The following is a 21,327-nucleotide window of genomic DNA, read 5'->3' on the forward strand; positions in this document are numbered from 1 at the left end:
CTATATACAACACAGTTTCAACCTCAGCTGGAGTATTGCAAGGGATTGGAGAAGTTGCAGAAAATGGTTCTAGGGCTGAGGAACTTTGGTTAAGTAGAGAATTTGGGGTTGTCATCGCTAAGAGAAGAGAGGGTTGAGAAGAGATTTCAAAATCAAGAGGGTTCTGAACAGAGTAGATAGGGAGAAACTTTTCGTTGGTGGAAGGATTAAGAACCAGAGGCACAGATTTAAGGTAATTGTCAAAGGAAGTAACCATGACACAACAAAAAGCCTTTTTTGCAATGAGTGATTAGGGCCTGGAAAGCATTGCCTGATAGTGTGGTGGAGGCAGTTTCAATTGTGACTTCCAAAAGAGAATTGGAAAGTTATCTGAAGAGGAAAACCTAACGGGGATACTGGCAAACAGCAAGAGAGTGGCAATTGCTCTTGCAGAAAGTGGACATGATGGCCTCCTTCTGTGATATAACCATTCTATAACTCCATGACTTTCATTTGGCATGTCCCCACAACAGTAAATTTGAAAGTATTTGGGGACTAATATGAGCATTCTGCTTTGGAGAGAAATGTTTTTGAAATATCTATTCTGTTATATCAAAACTGGCTTAAAAAATGTTTGGAGGCAATTGAACACCACAAACACTTTTAAACTTCCTCTGGGCTAATTTGGATGTTGTGGGTGAAAATAATCCCTTTCCTACTCAAAGCATTTCAAATCTTAAAAGTTGAATGTATCTATTAGTAAGTATGAGAACTCAGAGAGCACAAGATTAGACCCGGACAGTTAAATGAGGCAGTGCTTGACTGGACCTCGAACTTCAGGTACATACAGATCTCAGGTCTACTTATTCTGCAGCTACCAGTCTTTTTAAGACAAGAAACTTGGAATATGAGGATTTAACTTTAATTTAATTTAAAATTAACTAATTGAAGAAGTCATTATTTCAGCATTGTTGTAGCAATACATGTTGGTCCTTTAGGACATTGTATTGCTTCGGTGAAAATGAAAGTAGTTTTAATATGAGGGAAAATGTTTCTCGTAACCTTCGAGAAAAGAAGTAGGGTCAACCAGTAAGTTACTTTAATGCATGAAATTTTTCACAAAATAAGATTAAACTGGTAACAAGTGCAAAATCTAATCTACCAGTAAGTAAATTCTTTCATGTCATTTGATAATGTGTAACAGGTACATAACAAAATATTTTTCTTCTTTTCTTAGGAAAGTGGAAGATGTGTTACCAAGCTGGAAAACATGGGATTCAGAGTAGGACAAGGACTAATAGAAAGGTAGTAAGCAATGGCAATGGCAATTTTTTGAAGAGATGGAAACAGTAAATGACAAAGCATTATGATATATATTCTAATTATTTAATTTGATGACAGCATGCTAATACATCTATTTGAAAAAAACTAGAATTAAAAATAAACACTTTTTACATTTGTAATGCACATTTCCGTCTCCAACTCATTTGTTTCGTATTTGGATGTTTATTCGACTGCCCAAAAACATGACGCTTTGCAGCCAGTGAAAAGGAATTGTTAGCTCCATAGAATTTGGTATCTTAAACATATACAAAAAATATGAGAGCTAAATACAGCGGAGACACAGCATTCAGAGGGTATGAGTTAAAGAGAGGACTGCTGCAGTGCAAGCTCCAAACGGTTTGGTGTGGGCTTGGCTTTCTAATCGATCATGGAATTAATGAAAAGTTGTCCAGAAAAACAAGCTATATATCACAGATTGCTGCCTGACTTAGTGAGTATTTCCAGCATTTTCTGCTCGTATTTCAGATTTTCAGCATCCGCAGTATTTTGCTTTAGTGATAGATTGCTCCATATTAGTAATGCTTTTCTCAATGTATACTGTATCTCTCTTGTTGGTCAGTCCAAAAACATCTCCATTTCAGCTGTGATTGCCTTTATGAACTCATCCAGTGAAGGGGTAATTTGTTCTATGCCTTCTCACCAATAGGGTTTCCTAATACTCTCCCTGTGTCAGTGTCTATATTTTAGTAGTATCTTCATTGCTAATGGCTGCTTGTGTAGGGCTGGTTTTCTTTAAATTTGTTATCCTGCAGCTTTGTTTCTAAAATTCTCAGTGTATTGCATTCCTCTGTAATTGATGTAATCTCCTTTTGACATTCGTTTTCTGCATACCATCCAGCATTTTTAAAGCAGTTCACAAAACATATCTCCCAACACCTTCTCCTATACTTTTACTGCTGTAGGTGCATTCGGTTATTTCCCTTTCTGTATCAGAATTTGAATAATTTATATACATCCTAGTACACAAGCTGTGGAACACATATTTTGTGGGGAGGTGTGGAGTTGAATTGCGATGTGATTGAAAGTATCAGTAACTGCTTTCAGGTCATTGACTTTCAGATGCACAGAAGCATTGTCACTGTGAAACTGCACTTTACAATATTGAAATTGTATCATCTATTTCATTCATTTAAGTCTCCAGTCATCCAGATTTATTTTAGTATTCCTGTGCACTACTAGCAGGATATTTATAACTTTAAAACACCTGGAATTCACTAGTTCATTGACAAAAATAAAGAGCAGATGATTGGTTCCATCCATATTTCCTGTTGAGTAGAAGATTAACTAATGGTTCTCTGTTTAGTGCCGATAAGGGTCTCATCAGCATTGGTCAGCGTTTTGAAAATAGAAAATGCTGGATAAACTCAGCAGCTCTGGCAGCATCTGAGGAGAGAGAGAATCGGAGTTAACATTTTGAGTCCATATCACTCTTCTACAGAATACTCTTCTACTTGTTATGAGAGTTTCTGACTCAACCACCCTTTCAGGCAGTGTTCCATACTCCCCCCACCCTCTGGGTGAAAAGGTTTCTCCTCAACTGCCCTCTTAGCCTTCTATGTCATCTTAAATCTATCCCCCCTGGTTATTGACCCCTGTATTAATGGAAAAAGTGCCTTCCTATCCACCCTATCTATGCCCCTCATAATTTTATAAACCTCTTATCCAGTCCCTTCGCTGCTCCAAGGAAAACAGCCCCAACCTTTCCAATTTCTCTTCATAGCTCAGACCCTCCAGCCCTGGCAACCTCCTGGTAAATCTGCTCTGCACCCTCTCCAGCACATCCTTCCTATAGTGTGGTGACATAAATGTATAAGAAATGGCAAAAACATGGGTCAGCAATGCTCCAGTAACCTCTGTGTCAACTTCATTCATTTCATTGGTGCCTGTCTTAAATTCTGCCTAAAACAAGCCAGCAATCCATTTAAAGACAAATTTCTCAATGTAACTGTTCATTCAGCGAAATTAGTATTTGCAGAATGCTATTCTTACATCAACACAGCATACCTATTTAAAACCACTTATGTTTTAAAGCCAGGCCATTATGTTCAATTAAAGTGGTTGGATGTTAATATTTTGTTTGATTTTTATTACAGATTTACTAAAGATACTGCACGATTCAAGGATGAATTGGATGTCATGAAGTTCATCTGTAAAGACTTCTGGACCAGTGTATTTAAAAAACAAATTGACAATCTTCGAACTAATCATCAGGTAAGTGGTTCAAGTGTATTTAAAGCTTGCTAGTTAAGCAGCTGTGTTTTAAAAATGAGTTTTGCTGACATAAAAACAAATAATGGTCCAGATCCGGTTAGCATCAATTCTGCATGTATTGACGCTGCCTGTGATGATTCCTGCGACCTGACCCTTGTACGATTTTTACAAAATGTTGAAGGGTCAGTGCAGATATCCACGGAGAAGACAGTCGGGTGCAAGAAAAGACGGACAAGGAAATGAGATACCCACTTTTTATCACGGTAGCTGCCGCATTCAGGTAAGTTTTTAATGGTTCATGTCAATGAGAAGGTGGGGTGAAGTTGGTGGTTGGGTGCCAGGGGTGAGTTGGGTTGAGGGGTAGTTGGATCAGGGAAGATGGTGGGAGGGTTCAGTTGTAATGCTCAGTTCAGTTGTGCTAGCTGATCACTGAGTTACAAGAAGTCCTGCATATCTGCCCCTAGACTCTGATACTGAGCTCAGTAAGTGGAGACTTTCTGGAGGGTCACGGGTGGCAGAAATTAGCCCATTGGAAGTTTAAATTTGCCAGGCGATTACTGCACATTTGTGTACGTTGGGACTTCTGTGGGGTCCTGAAGCACATGTCCCATATACGTCCAATCTCTGATCTGGATACTAGAAGATTTGGACCAGTGTAAGAAATAGAATATGTTTGAGTCCGGGGCATTGTACCCCAGAGATGTGCCTGGAGGATGCCCCCCAGAAATCCCCATGTAATGATTGCATGGCAATGGCCTGGGTAGGTGAAACTTCCATTGGCCAATTACCCTGCACTGGGAGCCATCCGATACTCCGATTTTAAATTGCAACCTTTGGATAGTTCCAACTGTTTTACTGGAATAGTTACCCAAAGTCATAGAAATTAAAACCACATAACTCCTGAGTAACTCTGGTAGTGACCCCATGTGCACTCCCCACACCTACTCTGCAACTGACCCCCTGTGCACTCCCCACACCTACTCTGCATGCCCCATCCCCACACCTCAGGCCCCATTCCCACACCTCAGGCCCTCCACCTGCCTTGGCCCCCATTAGTCCACCCTAAGCCCCCCAACCCCTCCCCCTCCCCACCCCCCTCCCCCACCGCTGCCCAAAGGTCTTGCCTCAGCCCCCTTCAGTGTGCCCAACCCACCCTGTCTCTACCCCAACTTGGCCTCCTCCACACCCCTTCAGCCCCTCGGCTCGCCTCGCTACTGGATTTCATGCTGATTATCTTATTTCGATGGCCTCTAGTTGAACTCTTCACCACATGTTCAATCATCCTCTTTGTATCCATTCTTATCAAAACCCTACATAATGTTAAAGGTTAAATGTTATTAGCTCATCTACCAATGAGACCCAGCCTGTTCATCCTTTCCTGACATATATACTAGCAACTTTGTAAATCTTCTCTGCAGCCTCTCCAATAGTTACATACCTTTGTGAGAAACCATAATTGAATTACTATTTAAAAAGCCTTGTGGTTTAAATGTAGAGACTATTGTTAGATTGCTGTGGAAATTCTTCTATTATAAAATGAATGTGCTATATTTGGAAGGAATTGGTGACAGCACTTTAGTCTGGAGCGGTGACAAAGGTGTGAATGGGGAATTTCAGCCTTCAATAATGATGGGGCGGAGGCAGGCTTGGGGACTCAATGTTGTAGAAAAGTAACATATTGCTGGAGATAATCAGTTAGATAAGTTGCATTGGGATTTGTCGATTTATGTAAATTTGTATAAATTTGTCATGTTGTATTTATGTTACCTTACTAGTGATGCAATACTGTATTTCCATTGGTAAGTTGGTGTAATTATAACAAAATGAATTTGTATCAGCAGTTTCTGTTTGGATTTCAGAATTTGAAGTGGGGAAACATGGCAGGAGATGCACTCAGATGGGAAAGTTTTAATATCTTTGATTCCCACCTACCCCCAGCCTGCTATGCCACATGTTAAAAGTTCAAGTATTCTTGTACTACTTTTTTAATTGCAATGTTCTCTCTAATTTGAGTCACAATGATCAAACTGTTGAATTCTTGATGTAACCGATGAGGAACAAATTGTTGCTATTTGAAGTTACCTTGCACCAGGAAACCATTGTGAGAAATTGTTGCACTTTTAAAATAATTGAATATATGTTCAAGATGTAACTGGCAACCATTCAACTAGAATTCTCATTGTCTTTTCAAAGATAATGTATTATCTAAAATGTGTGACCTTTGTTATCAATTTATTTGTGTTGGAAAGAAAGACTTGCATTTATAAGGTATATATTTTCTCAAATGCCTTGCCTTTAATGAAATTTCTTTAAATACAGTAATCACTAAGCAGTGTGACAGTACAATGAGGTGAATTCATTTTGTTTTTGGTGGTTGAAGGAAGAAATGCTGGCTCGGACACAGAACTCCTGCTTTTCTTTGAATAGTGCCGTGGAACTTATAGTATCTCCCTAAATTATATAAAGACAACCCTCGGTTCAATGTCTTAATCAAAGAATGGCACTTTCTGGTGACAGCACTTTCTAGTGCTGCCAAATAAACCTGTTGGACCTTAACCTGGTGTTGTGAGACTTCTTACTGTGCCTATCCCAGTCCAACGCCGACATCTCCACATCATGTCTTTCTGGTGATGCAGTACTTTCAGTACTGTATTGGAGAGTCAGCCTAGTTTAATGTTGTGTTAGAGTTTTGTGAAAAAATTTAGATTGAAATATGCATATCAGTTGGCATACTATTATCCTTTTAATGTGTTGTTACCTTGTTAATGATTTCACATTAACTTTGCAGGGTATTTATGTGCTCCAAGACAATAAATTCCGCCTCTTGACTCAGATGTCTGCAGGGAAGCAATACTTGGAACATGCACCTAAGGTATAACTTCTGGTTATCTTGAATAAGTAAGTGGGTTGATAGAGGCACATGTTAAAGATCTGGAAAGAGTAATGCTATATGATGTATCTAATGGAGCATAATAAAGCTTTGAATCTGGGTTCATCTGTTGGAAATTAATCATGGTTTTTAAAATTATGAACAGGTTTTCCCTATCCATCATATCACAACTATGTTTGGCTTCAGGAGTTGGCGATATAGGTTGGTCAGTTTAAAACTCAGTTGAGAGTGAAGGGAGCATTTAGCAGGAGTTTCTTTTGTGCAGAGTTGTTGGAGCATGGAATGATTTGGCATACGGCAGAGACTATTGTTTCTTTTAAGCAAAAGTGCATGAATATTAGAAGTAGGGAGACAGACTAGGCAAATGGGTCTAGTTTTGTTGCTTTCTAAAAAAGCCAGCACAGACATGACAGGGTATTTATGTGGGACACGGGCGTCACTGGCTGGCCAGCATTTATTGCCCATTCCTAGTTGCCCTTGAAGGTGGTGGTGAGCTGCCGCCTTGAATCGCTGCAGTCCATGTGCTGTGGGTTGATCCTCAATGCCGTTAGGGAAGGAATTCCAGGATTTTGACCCAGTGACTGAAGGAACGGTGATATATTTCCATGTCAGGATGGTGAGTGGCTTGGAGGGGAATTTGCATGTGGTGGTGTTCCCATGGAGAGGTTGGAGAAAGCTGGTTTGTTCTCGCTGGAACGACGGAGGTTGAGGGGCAACCTGATAGAAGTCTACAAGATTATGAGGGGCATGGACGGAGTGGGTAGTCAGAAACTTTTTCCCAGGGTGGAAGAGTCAATTACTAGGGGGCATAGGTTTAAGGTGTGAGGGGCAAGGTTTAAAAGAGATATAAGAGGTAAGTTTTTTACACAGAGGGTGGTGGGTTCCTGGAACTCGCTGCCGGAGGAGGTAGTGGAAGCGGATATGAAAGTGACATTTAAGGGGCATCTTGACAAATACATGAATAGAGGAATATCGTCCTCGGAAGGATAGGGAGTTTTAGTTCAGTCGGACGGCATGGTCAGTGCAGGCTTGGAGGGCTGAAAGGCCTGTTCCTGTGCTGTAATTTTCTTTGTTCTTTTCTTTGTTCTTTATCTGCTGCTCTTGTCCTTCTAGATGGAAGTGGTTGTGGATTTGGAAGGTGCTGTCTAATGAACTTTTGTGAATTGCATACCCCTAATCTTTTAATCAACTACCCTTGCAACAAATGACATTCTTTTAGCCTTGCTAATTACTTGCTTCACCTGTGTACTAACTTTTTGCAATTCATGCACGAGGATAGCCAGACCTCTTTGCATCTCAGAGCACTGTAAACTCTCATATGCTTTTTATTTGTCCTGGCACAATGGACAATTTCACATTTTCCCACATTCTACTCCATTTGCCATATCTTTGCCCACTCACCTAATCTATTTATATTATTTTGTAACTTCCTTGTGTACTCTTCACAACTTGCTTTCCTACCTACCTTTGTGTCATCAGCAAATTTAGCAACCGTACCTTCAATCCCTTCATCCAAATTATTATATGAATTGTAAAGAATTGAGGCCCTTACACTGATCCCTGTGGCACACTACTTGTCATATCCCACCAACCAGAAAATGACCCATTTATGTCTATTCTGTTCTTGTTAGATAGCCAATCTTCTATCCATGCCACTATGTCATACCTATCTGTTAAGGACCAGATCAGAAACTCCAAGCTATTTTAAGGAGTTAGCCTAGTCCCTAATTTTTACATTTAATTTTTGGCGCTAGGGTGAACATAAGGTGTTTCACTCCAGGTATGATTCAACTGACTCACTAGGATGCTTTTATTAAAACAAACTTCATTTAAGAAGACAGCTATAATATAACAAAAGAATTAGCATAACTGTTACCAATTAAAATACTTAAACATGACAAAGTATAATCCTCAACAGCTAGCTATATCTGCTGTTCCAATTTAAAGCAATACCCCATAGACGTAAATCCCTTTTGTAGAACCAGTTAGCACAGAAACCAAAGATGCTTATGTGATGCTAAATTTCCAGCTTTTTAACACTTCTGGACAGAGATCCAGACAGCAATTTCCAAAGAAGGATTTTTCCTCGAAACAGGTAAACCTTGTCTCTGGCAGCTCCCAGTCTCCAGACTCTAGAGACAGAAAAGAGAGGCACCACTTCTTCTCCCAAAAAAACCAGACTGAGCTTGAGTAAGCCTAGCTGTACCCAGTCATATGACCATACCTGTCAATCATCCCAGTAAAGTCCCACTCTACAAAATCCCAGGGGAACACCAAGAACAGCATAGTTCAGATTAAAACCAACATTCTACCAATCAGAAGCAATTATGCTACTGCAGCAACAATACAGGATGCCGGTTGTAGACAGTGGCTCTGTTAAAATGGAAGGGACTGCTAGAAACATCCTACACAGAAACATGGCTAAAAAACATTTCTTAAAGGTGCATATTGTCTTAGTACACCATCAGCTTTTCTTCTGCACAATAACGTTTTGAGGCCTTCTGGAAATCCAAATACAGTACATTCACCAATTTCCCTTTATCCACAGCAGCTTTTACTATTTCGAAGAACTTTAATAAATTGGTTAAACATAAATTCCCTTCCCAAAGCCATGTTGACTCTCCCTGATTACCTTGAATTTATCCAAGTACCCTGTTATGATATCTTTTAATAACTTCTAAAGTTTTCATGATTAATGGTGTCCATCTTTTATTCCACATTGATGTAGTTCCAACAATCAGTTATTGAATGATATAGCTTAGAAATCCCAAGAGCATTTATTATTGTGCTGGACCATCTAGATACTTGAACTTAATTTGTCTTTAAAGTAAATATATTGTGTGTGGTAGGAGCTATTTTTGGACCAATGTATTTCATAGCCAGAACATCATGCTTAAAACGTAAATAAAACTTCCTATTTGCCCTTCCAACTAGTTACCTAATTTATAATATCGATTAGAAATTAAATAGAGTCATGAGTTTTCATCTTTGATCGGTGTATTGGAAATGCAGTGGGTGGGATCTTTCCAGTGCGCTATGCCGGTCGATCGCAGTGAGCTGGGAAATAGCACGCGAGGCTTTTGCGCTGGGCGTGAGCCAGTCTCACGCAGAAAGCCATCTTCCCGGCCATGTTTCTGATTTAAATATTAATGACATGCCATTAACACGCCTGGCACATCTGTTTCTGGCCTCCTGGATGTTTCCCCCCTGTCAGGAGCAATTGGCAGGGGTGGGGGCGGGTGTTGGCAAGAGACCTCCCACTGCACTAGGAGATTGGGGTACCTGTGCAATGGCGCCTCAAGTTCTCTGCAGCTGGCTTCACTGGCAAGCTTAGGCACTGCCTACCCTCACTGGTGAGAATCACATTCAGTCCAAAAAAGTGACTCTGTCATAAGATTGCATTTTCAAACTCGCCCAAAAAATGGGTCTGAAACCCTCATGTTTACTCGCTTGTTCGGCATTCAAAATTTTTTTTGGGAAGATCTTGCCCAGTGTTTCCAATTCATTATATTTGAAATGTTAGATGAATATTTTGTCAACTGTATCAGGGTAGAGTTTCTGCTAGGTTGCACTGTTTCCAGTGTTATTTTGTCCAAAATGGGTTGCACCAGCGCAAATGATTGAAGAATTTCAAACAGATTATGCCCAAGGCAAATTAAGCTTTTGTGATCTTTTACACTAGTTTAAAATATATCCCACTGGAAGTTGGAATCACCACAAAACTGGCTATACCCTAGATTGAATTAATCACCATGGCAAATGTTTGCTAATGTGCCATTGTGGGCTCAGGCACTTAAAATTAAGCTATTTTAGATGCAGAGGCATTAATAGGCACTTTAAAAACATTTTTAATGTCTATGAAACTGACTATTGTACACCGATGAAACTAAAGTCCGCCACTTAAGTGGTGGACTAGGCACTGATTAATGAAGACATTTTTGTGATAAAAACCCATTTTCAGTTGCATTAATGCTGGAATTTGCAGTTGTAATGATGAAAAGCCTGTCAGCGTTTGTCTTCATTACGGGGTAAAACCACCAGCAACTTGTGGTTTCCACACTGGTGCAACTAAACACAGAAATTCAGAAGTTCAGGTCACCAATGCCCTGCTGTGTAGTCTTCACAGCTACAATCTAATGTTAGATTGCCGGAGTGTTATTGCTTAGATTTTTGAAATAAAATAAATATTTTAAAGTGTGATATTTCTGCTTATAACTTGATCCCATGTGTATATCCTAATTTTTATTTTGCTCTCTGTAAAATGGTGTGTGTTGATCAATACTTTTTACTTCTAATTTGCAGGTGGAGAATCTTTGTCAGATTGAATGTTCACTCTGTTAATTTCAATCTTCTTTTGTGTCAAAAATTCCCGATAGATGGTGCCAGAATGATAGGGAAAATTGGCACCACAGAGTCCGCTAAACCTTTGTAGATAGCTTTTCTGAGGTTAATGGCGAGTGCTGTCCATTCACTAGTGACTGAAAAATTTGGTCCAATAAAGCTGTATCAATTTACCACTTAATTATATCGAGGAATATTTTAATTAAATTATTTTGCATTTATGGTCTAAAGCATTGCCTGATTCATGAAAGATTGTTTGATATGCAAATGAATTTGAACTGAAAATTCAATTCCAAAAACAATTGCAGATTTGAGCACGATTTAGGCTGGATTGCCAATTGTGACTCCCCAAAGCACGAACTCTACCCGAGGTTTTGAAGTACCTTGGAATGCAAACAAGCTTTCTCTTTGCGTGCAGTTATGATTGCAATTGCTTTTTGGAGGTTTCTGTTTACTAGCAAAATAAATTTGTTTTGTTTAGTCCCAAAATCTGAGTAATAGCTTTTGTCAGCCTGTCGGTCCATTGTGCACATAGAAAACACTTTGCAACCGAAGGTGACATTTCAGTAATTCAAGGCACTAATGATGAGCCTTAAGCAAATTTGCATGCATTTTTTTGCTTGAGGATAGCTTATTCTCTTTCCCTTAGCTCTGTGGTAGCACTCTTCTGAGCCAGAAGATCATGGCCTAATGCTCTGCTCCAGACACTAGAATACATGCTGTAATCTAAGCTGACACTGGGAGAATGTAGTGCTTTCTGAGGGCAGCACAGTGGTTAGCACTGCTGCCTCACAGCTCCAGAGTCCTGCATTCAGTTCTGGCCTTGATGACTGCCTGTGTGGAGTTTGCACGTTTTCCCTGTGTTTGCGTGGGTTTCTGCCAGATGCTCCGGTTTCCTCCCATAGTCCAAAAATGTGAAGGTTGGGTAGATTGACCTTGCTAAATTGCCCTTTAGTGTCCAAAGATGTGTAGGTTAGATGGATTAGCCCTGGTACATGTGTGGGGTTACAAGGATATAGTGGGGGAGAGGGCCTGGGCAATGTACTCTGTCAGAGAACCAGTGTAGTCTCGATGGGCTGAATGGCCTTTTCTGCACTGTAGGGATTCTATTATTCTACGTGGCATCTTTCTGATGAAATGGTAAACTGATGCCCTCAGTGCTCTCTTGGGTGGACACAATCGATATTGTGGCAGTATTCAAAGAGGAGCTGGGGAGCTCTTCTGATGACAGGAATTTTGAGTTGTAATCTCAGCTTTGCCCACCATTGTGAGTAAATAGTTTATTTTAGACACCCTAACAACCAGCCTGTGGTTCATTCAATGCATCCAAGCCAGAGGGCTTAACTAAATAAACAGACGTCTTTCCAGTAAAACAACCTGGGTCCCCCGCCCCCCTTAACCATCAAACCACTCAGGTTTTCTGTCAGCAGAATTCAGAATAGATCACATGGCCCACATACACTTCTCTATTTTACGCTAAATTACAGATGCAGTTCCAAAACAACAATCTTAAAAACATCATATTTGTATCAGTTTGCAGTTCTGTTCCATTCCACTAGTGTGCTTTTCAACCTGCCTTCCACAACTAAAGAAGAGCACGGTATTGACACATATGTGATTACAGTAGCTGGAATATGCAACAAGAATTGCACTTTATCCCTTTATATAGGTGCATTTTGGATCGTAAGGGATGTGAATTGCAGTTATGGGAGTGATTGCTGAACTGGCAGACTTTGGGTTTTGTTCTTAACAATCACACTTGAAATATTATACAGTTTGTTTATGAAAACGCTTAATACTATCATGGGAAGATAGGAACTGGAGTGGGCATTTGGACCCACAAGCTTGTTCTGCCATTCAGTTAGATCATGGATGATCTGTAACAAACTCCACACACCTGCTTTAGCCAAATCCCTTTGGTTAGGTTAAGAAAAGTCCCAACGATCTCTGTTTTAAAATTAGCAGTTGATCTAGTATTAATTGTCAGTTGCAGATGAGTTCTGAATATGTGATTAGGGATCAGGCTATTGAGTTGGATGATCAGCCATGATCACAATGAGTGGTGGAGCAGGCTCAAAGAGCCGAATGGCATACTCTGCTCCTAATTTCTATGTTTCAATGTCTCCCACTCCTTGTATGAAGTGTTTCCCTCTTAAAGTCTGTACTTGTTCATGATGTTTTAATGATTTAGGTACTTGCACACCCAAGATTCTTTGGGCCTCCACAGTTTCTAGTCTTCCCCCATTTAGAAAATACTATGTCCTGGCTGCCTTGGGTCTAAGGATGATCTTGCATTTGCCTACATTGAAATTTATTTTCCACCTTTTTGCCCATTTACTTAATATCTTGGTAATTTTACTCTTCCATTTACACTGCTTACTATTTTATGCTGGAGCCTTTGGACATTTGGTCCTGGCCCCAAGTTCAGTCTGTCGACAAGCAGAGTGGGGAGACCTACTGGTGAAGTGTAATCAAAGAGAAGCCATGCTCCGTTTGTTGTCGTGAACTGAAGACACGTTCCTTAAGATCTGTTTTCAGTTTGTTCACTTGACGTTGATTTTAAATGGACCAGTCAACCTCCGAAACTGCACAACCTCAACCCCCGACAATATTTTACTGCCTCCCTCACCCGCAGACATTGTCCACTCCCTGAACAGTGCTAACCCTTCTCTGCTCCCCCTGACAATGCTGACTCTTCCGACATCGGCCAGGATGGAGCCAGGGATTCCAGAGGTGAGATGGGAGTTTCCAGATAGCAGAATATAGGAGTCAAATCAACAGTGCATTAGAATAGTCATGTCTAGAAATAACAAAAGTATGAATGAGGGTTTCAGCAGCAAAGAGCTAAGGCAAGAGTGGGGTCAGGTGATGTTCGATGTAGAAATAGATGGTCTTAGTGATGATGCAAACTTGCAGTTGAAACTTACCTTGCAGTTAAATATGATACTACAGTTGCAAATAGTCTGTTTCTGTTTCAGAAAGCTGCAGGGAAATGGATAGCTTTGGTAGCTAGGGAACGGAGTTTGTAACTAATGTCTTAACTATGTTAGGGGTTGTGGGTCTTAACAGAAAGAAAGACGTGGTTTACACGTATTCAAACTAACATACAATAGGTTTTATTGAAGACCTGTTCTCTGCTCTGCACAGAATACAAAACTGAAAATAAAACAGCAGCCTCTGTAAACACCTTAATCACCAAATCATGTGATCAGCTCTTAAAGTAACCCATAATCCTTTATAAATATAAAACAACTCTCCCCCTTTACTTCTGTGGTCATGACAACAAATTACTACGATGTCATTTTTGGGATCAATAAAATTCTAGACACTGCTATGCATCATTAACTATTATACTCAGTCAATAAGAAAGTCGATCAGGAGGTTGTCTATTCCTCTTTGGTTGTATGTGACGTCCTGGAATTTGGCTGTCCTTGACCCCAGAAGTATGATTTGGAACTTCAATAGACACTTCTCTTGTAAATAATTCTGTATCATTTTCACTCAGTAAAGCAGCAGAGACACTTAGGTTCAACTAAGTCTTTTGTAGTAGTACTCACAACATTAGGGACTAAAGAAGTTGGTACTTCTAGAGCTGATTCTGAGAAATCATTTTGAGATAATAATTGGTCAGCATGGCGTCGCCAAACTAGTTCATCATCAGTTTGAACTGTGTAAGAAATTGGACCTGTTTTTGCTAAAACTATGGCTGGTACCCATTTTTCACTCATGGAATATTTATGCACTAACACTCAATCTCCTTGTTGAAATGAGTGTTGTTTTGTCCTCGCGTCTCATCTAGCAACTTGAGATTGTTGTTGACGCTCTGCTATCTGAAGGTAATAACAAATCAAACATAGTTCTCAACTTTCTCTTTAAGAGTAGTAATACAGGTGAACTTTGGGTAGTCGCTTGAGTAGCGTTTCTGTAAGATGTCAAAAAGCTATTCACAACGTGACAATGAACCTTGTTCTTTTGAAGCTTTTAAAGAATGTTTCAAGAATTGTACAAACCTTTCAGTTAATCCATTGATTGATTGAATGATAAAGTGTAGCTTTTGTTTGCTGAATACCATTTATTTTGAGATAATTCTGAAATTCTTGTGATGAAAACTGTGATGGTGTATTTCATATTTGAAATATGGTTGACACTGACCCAGTTTTTCTTCAATCTGAGTATCCACACCCAGCCGCCAAAAATGACTACGTGCTAATTCCTTCATCTGGACTATAGTAGGCTATCCTTCATGTAGTTGTTCAAGAATTCCTCCATACAGACTAGGAGGAATGATCACTCAAATTCCCCACAATAGACATTCACGTTGGACAGTCAACTCAAACTTTCTTGACACGTATGGTTTTAAATCAGGATGTGGACGATGTGTTTCAGCTATCATTTCTTTCAATACCATATTCCCCACCATGGGATTATGCCTGGTACGTCTCTGATCTTGACAAGTTGTCATAGGCAAATGATGTAAGAATATTAGCAAAATTAGTTGGTGGTATCTGCTCAGTAGGTAAACGTAAGCGTGATAATGCAGCCACAGAGTTCTTGAGTTCTTGCAACAAGCAAGTGTAATATAAATTTATTGTCTTACTTCCTGTGTGACCCCTCACTGTTTTATCGCTGGCCAACATTGAGCTCAAGTTCTGAAATGGGAGTTCCATCTACACCCTTCTGACTTGGGTGAGAACGGTAACTTGTAACAGAATGGAGAAGAAATGCAAACTGAATCAAGTAAAAGTTAGAAGACAACTGCTAGACATTTGAAAATGCTATTAAATACAACTATGTAGCTGACTTTATTTTTCACTTACAACTTGTTGACTTCATAATTGTCCTTGATTTTAATTCTCTTGCATAACTTGATTATGAATTTAGTGCAAAGTGGACACTCTTGTTAAACAATGTCGAGTATGCGTTTAAGTTATAATACTCTTTAAATATGGCACGAAGTTAACAGCATCCTTATCTTTTATTTTCAGTATTTGGCGTTTACCTGTGGACTAGTTAGAGGTGCCTTATCAAACTTGGGAATTAAAAGTATTGTGACAGTAGAAGTTACTGCGATGCCTGCATGTAAGTTGTATGGTATCTTTTATGTGTTTCTGTGGAATTAATTGCTGGATTTATGTATTATTATGGTTTCTATGTTATAGGTTGCTTGGAACATATAAGCAAGAGTAGACCATTCAGATCTTTGCAACTGCTCTGCCATTCAATTAGATCATGGCTGATCACCTACCTCAATAGCAGTTTCCTGCACTATCGCCATATTCCTTGATATTTTAGTTTCCAGAAACATATCAATTACTGATTTGAACTTAGTCAATGATAGAGCTTTCACAGCCCTCTGGGATAGAGTGGTCCAAAAATTCAGCCCCCTCTGAGTGAAGAAATTCCTTCTCATCTTGGTCTTAAATGGCCTGCCCCTTATTTAAAGACTGTGTCTCCCTGGTTCTAGACTCAGCAGCCAGGGGAAACATCCTATCTACATCTATCCTATTTTGCTCTGTAAGAATTTTGTTAGTTTCAAAGGGATCATTGCTCATTTTTCAAAATTCTAGATAATAAGACAATCACAGGGATTAGTCTGGTGAACCTCCATTGCACTCTCTCTGTGGCAAATATATCCTTCCTTAGATAAGGAGACCAAAGGTGTACACAATACAATTGCAGTAAGACATCTTTACTCCTGTACTCAAATCCCTTGTGATGAAGGGCAACATACCATTTGCCTTTCTAATTGCTTGCTGCAGCTGCATGTTAGCTGTCAGTGACACCCAGGTCCCTTTGGACATGAACACTTTTCAACCTTTCACCATTTACGAAATACTCTGCCTTTCTGGTTTTTCAATCAAAGTAGATTATTTCATGCTTACTCACATTCCATCTGGTATGTCCTTGGCCACTCAGCTTGTTCAGGTCCCCTTGCATCCTCCTCACAACTTACCACCTTGTTTCACGTCAGCAGCAAATTTGGAAATATTACATTTTGTCCCCACATCTAAATCATCTATAGATATTGTGACCAGCTGTGGTCCCAGCAATGATCCTTATGGTATCCCACTAGTAACAGCCTGCATCCTGTTTATTCCCATTCTGTTTTGTATGTTAATCAATCTCAGTCCATACTAGTATATTATCCCTAGTCCTAGGTGTTCTAATTTTAGTCACTAACAATCAAAACCCTTCTGAACATCCAAGTACATCACATCCACTGGTCCTCTTTTGCTACAGGTTACATCAAACAAGTTTGTCAAACATTTCTCTCAAATCTGTGTTGACTGCTGAATCATATTAATTTCCAAATACCTAGTTATCACGTCCTATATAATAGATTTTAACATTTTCCCTACTACTGACGTCAAACTTATAGGTATGTAGTTCTCAGTTTTCTCTCTCCCTTCCGTCTTAAATATTGGGGTTACACCTGGTACTTTTCAGTCTGCAGGAACCTTTGAAAGATCTGTAGAATTTTGAAACATAATCCATTAAACCTATAGCCACCTCCTTCAACACTCTGAAGTATAGCTTATCAGGTACAGGGATTTATGAAGCTAAAGGGTTCCTTCACACCAATTGTCAATATTCTTTGATTAGCTGACCACCTTCTATGCAGTTACTGCTCATTATCGGAGTTTCTGTTCTTGGTGATCGAGCAGAATTCTGGCAAAATGGATATGAAGAGGGCTTGTTACCTACTTGCAATGGTCAGGGCTGAAAGTTTGCAGTGACTAAGCTGCCTTGTATTTATTTCCTTTGAAAGTTAAAGAATGATCTGTTTAAGAAAACTGCAGTTTGACCCAAAATGTGTTCAAATTAAGGTATCATTGCATGATTGTTAAAATACAGGGAAAAACATTTTTATTCATATGAATAATTGAAGATTCTTTTATATCCCAAAATGAGTAATTATCTTACTGTTTTTGTTCTTTCTGCAGGTAAATTCCAAGTAATGATACAAAAGGTGTAGAAGATATCGTCAAGTATTATCTTTTGAAAATCTCATTATTTAAAATTATGGAAGTGTTATTTCATTATATTATGTAAAATGGCATTATAATTTTGTTTACATAAATGTTTATTGTCTTTTTAGCTATGTGGTTACATTTTGCAATTTTTAAAGGTGACTTTCATGATACACTTGCACCATTGTAATGATCATAATGCCATCAGGCAGAATAAAACTTCACTTTGCACTAGGTTAACCAATAGAATTTTGGATTTGTGTATTCTAAATGTTTTTATGGATGTAATTGAGCTGATCCCCTGTTCCAATTTATTTTACACCACTTTACCCATTTGAGGTTTAAAGAAAATCTACAAGTGTTGAAATTAAGAATTAGAATAAAATACTTGAAATATTCAACAGATCTGGTAGCTTGCCAAAGGACCATAGATTGTTTCAGGTGAAGGTCTTCAGTTAGTTTACTGTGACTGTTGTGATGAAAATCAACTGTAGCTCAGTTGGTGGTATTGTTGTCTTTTGAGTCAGGTTCTGGGTTCAAGTCGCACTCCAGAGATTTGAGCACAAAAGTTGAAGCTGGTATTCCAGTGCAACACAGATAAAATGCTGCACTGTCAGAGGTGCTGTCTTTTAGATGAGATATTAAGCCATCTGCTGAAGTGGATGTAAATGATTCCTTTTTTGAAGAAGAGCAGGGGAGCCAATATGGATCCTTTAATCAAAATTTCAAAACCAGATCATTATCACGTTGCAGCTTGTGGGAGTTTACTGTTTGCAAATTGGCTGCCACATTTCCCACATTACTAGTAGGAAAAACTAGAAACAGAGGGCACAACCTCAGGCTAAAGGGACGATCCTTTAAAACAAAGATGAGGAGGAATTTCTTCAGCCAGAGAGTGGTGAATCCATGGAACTCTTTGCCGCAGAAGGCTGTGGAGGCCAGGTTATTGAGTGTTTTTAAGACAGAGATAGATAGGTTCTTGATTAATAAGGGGTTATGGGAAAAAGGCAGGAGAATGGCGATGAGAAAAATATCAGCCATGATTGAATGGTAGAGCAGACTTGATGGGCCGAGTGGCCTAATTCTGCTCCTATGTCTTATGATCTTATTACAACAGTGACTGCACTTCAAAGGCATTCCATTGGCTTGTAAAGTGATTTTGGATGTCTGGTAGTCATGGATGGTGCTTTATAAATGGAAGCCTGTTTTTAATGTTTACAGTATTTTTAGTTTTGTGACTGAAGCCATGGATAGCATGAACTAACAGCAAAAACAGAAAATCCTGGAAAAACTCAGGTCTAGCAACATCTGTGGAGAGAAAAAAAGAGTTAATGTCCGTATGACTACTTCAGAGCTAAAGGGGGAGAAATGTATTGGATTATATACTGTGTAAGAGCGGGTGGAGAGCTGGAACAGAGTAGGTCAGTGATTGGTGGGAGTAGGAGAGATTGCAATAAAATGTGTAGTTCATGAGACAGGAAGCATTAATGGCAGGAGATGGTGCTAGTAAAGGTATGATATCAGAATGTGTGCACCTTCTCAATGCTTCCTTTGTCTCATGACTTGCACACCTTCTTAGCTCCCATCTATCACTGACCTACTCTGTCCAGTTGCCCCATCCTCTCTTATGCAGTATATAATCCAACACATTTCTCCCCCTCTTCAGTTATGAAGGGACATATTTTCTCTCCACAAATGCTGAGTTTTTACAGCATTTTCTGTTTTGTTTCAGATTCCAGCATCTGCAGTATTTTGCTTTAATTGATCTAACTGCACCCTTGTAACAGTGGAGACAAAATGAGAGCTGTGTACTTCAAGTGGAATATCAGCTTCTTTTATGTACACCCTTTAAGGGCTGTGTATGTGGAAAGATGTAGGTGAGAGGAGGAATTACCAGTATTATTTCTGATTATGCACAAATAAACAGTTTTGGACTTGATTTGTTTCCATATACAGCTCCGCTGATTTAACCCACAGGTTTATCTCAATATAGAATTCTGCAAATACTTTTCCTAGAATGGAAAGAAGAAATTGCATTTTCATACTAACAGGTTTAAATGTCAACTGTGCACTCTGGTTGTGCTGGAAGATGTAAGAAAGTTTCACATGAGCCAAATCCACAGATGTAACCATTTGAAACTAGTTTTGGACTAATAATTTATCTAAAATTTGATAGTAGTCAACATGGATTCTATGAATTAAATCATGTTTGAAAACTAAATTGGATGGTAGCCTTCAATGCTTAGTATTCTCAGCCATGCAGTGTTGTTCAGCCAAATCAACCATTTGTATGAGCAAATTGATTTGATTTAGTGTCATATATAGTGGGGTACAGTGAAAAGTATTGTCTCATGCGCTATATAGACAAAACATTCAGAGTACATAAGGGAAAAGGTACAGAATATAATGTTGCAGTTACAGCTAGGCTGTAGAGAAAGATCAGCTTAATACATGATAGGAACATTCAAAGTCTGATGGCAGGGGGAAAGAATCTATTCTAGAGTTGATTGGTACATGTTTTCAGACTGTATCTTTTTCCCAACAGAAGGCGGCAGGAGAGTGTATGTTCAGGGTATGTGGGGTCCTTCTGATTGTGGTTCCAATTTAATTTCTTGATTAAATTGGGCATGTTGTCAGAACTGAAAATGCATCTTCCATTTCAATCATTCAAAGTTTATGTAAAAGATTGAAATTGACTGAAATAAGTTGAGTTCTGTTGAGAACTAGGAAATTTTGAAAGGTTGGTGCAATCCACTTTTATTCCTTCCTTGGGCCAACATCATGAAAATAGACTTCATATACAGGTTTGAGATTAAAAAGTAACCTCTAATATGCTTCCCAGACTTGCCTCTGAATTTCTAAGATTCTGTAACTTGTCAGATTTATTGTAATGTATTGACTGGATCTAAAACATTAATAAAGTATAAAACATTTAATGGTTTTCTTTGCCAAAATTACAGTACACTAAAACTACAGTAATCCTATAGCAGCTAGCCTCTAAGGGATGTGCGCCGGAAGGGTCATGTGACCTGATCACTCAATGGGGAACTTGCACAAGGATCTTGGGGCAGAGTGCAGGCTTTTGCCGCCAGATTGATTCTGGAGCTGAGAATGAACACACTGATTATAGTACTCTGTAGTTGTGAATCTGTTAGCTAACTGTGGTTTCCAATTATTGCATTTACTACAACAATTGTAATAAGCCCATCTCTCAAATTGGCACTTACAAGTTCCACAAAGAAGAAATGCTTGAGCATTAATTTGAATTTGGACTGTGGTTTGACTGTACCAACTACATAAATCTACACTTTGGAGATGTGGTCAAGAAGCTCCACTGAAGTGACAATTTATTTTGTGGCCAACTTGTGACCATATACAATTCCCCCCAAAATTCTGAAAATACAGAGTCAGATAGCATCTTTGGAGGGAAGTTTGTTTCAGGAACAACTTGCATCTATATTTAACTAGATGTCCCAATTTGCTGCATGGAAGTGTAATCAGCCAAAAACTGACGAGATATTAGGATGGATTATGGAAACCTTATTATGGGTAAGAAAGGTCTTAACCTCCTGTTTAAGCAACACCTTGATT

The 21,327-nt window shown here is 39.1% G+C and overlaps 1 protein-coding gene across 1 annotated transcript; it reads left to right on the forward strand.

Annotated features, from left to right (window-relative positions):
* Positions 1-1,163: 1,163 nt before the first annotated feature.
* LOC144507090 (trafficking protein particle complex subunit 6b) lies at positions 1,164-19,674 on the forward strand. Its single transcript, XM_078233816.1, has 5 exons — positions 1,164-1,284; positions 3,417-3,534; positions 6,323-6,406; positions 15,751-15,844; positions 17,710-19,674. The coding sequence occupies exons 1-5, from the start codon at positions 1,250-1,252 to the stop codon at positions 17,739-17,741; spliced, it is 363 nt and encodes a 120-aa protein (XP_078089942.1). The 5' UTR covers positions 1,164-1,249; the 3' UTR covers positions 17,742-19,674.
* Positions 19,675-21,327: the final 1,653 nt, after the last annotated feature.

This window comes from Mustelus asterias, chromosome 18, assembly GCF_964213995.1.
Source record: "Mustelus asterias chromosome 18, sMusAst1.hap1.1, whole genome shotgun sequence".
In the NCBI taxonomy this organism is placed as follows: Eukaryota; Metazoa; Chordata; class Chondrichthyes; order Carcharhiniformes; family Triakidae; genus Mustelus; species Mustelus asterias.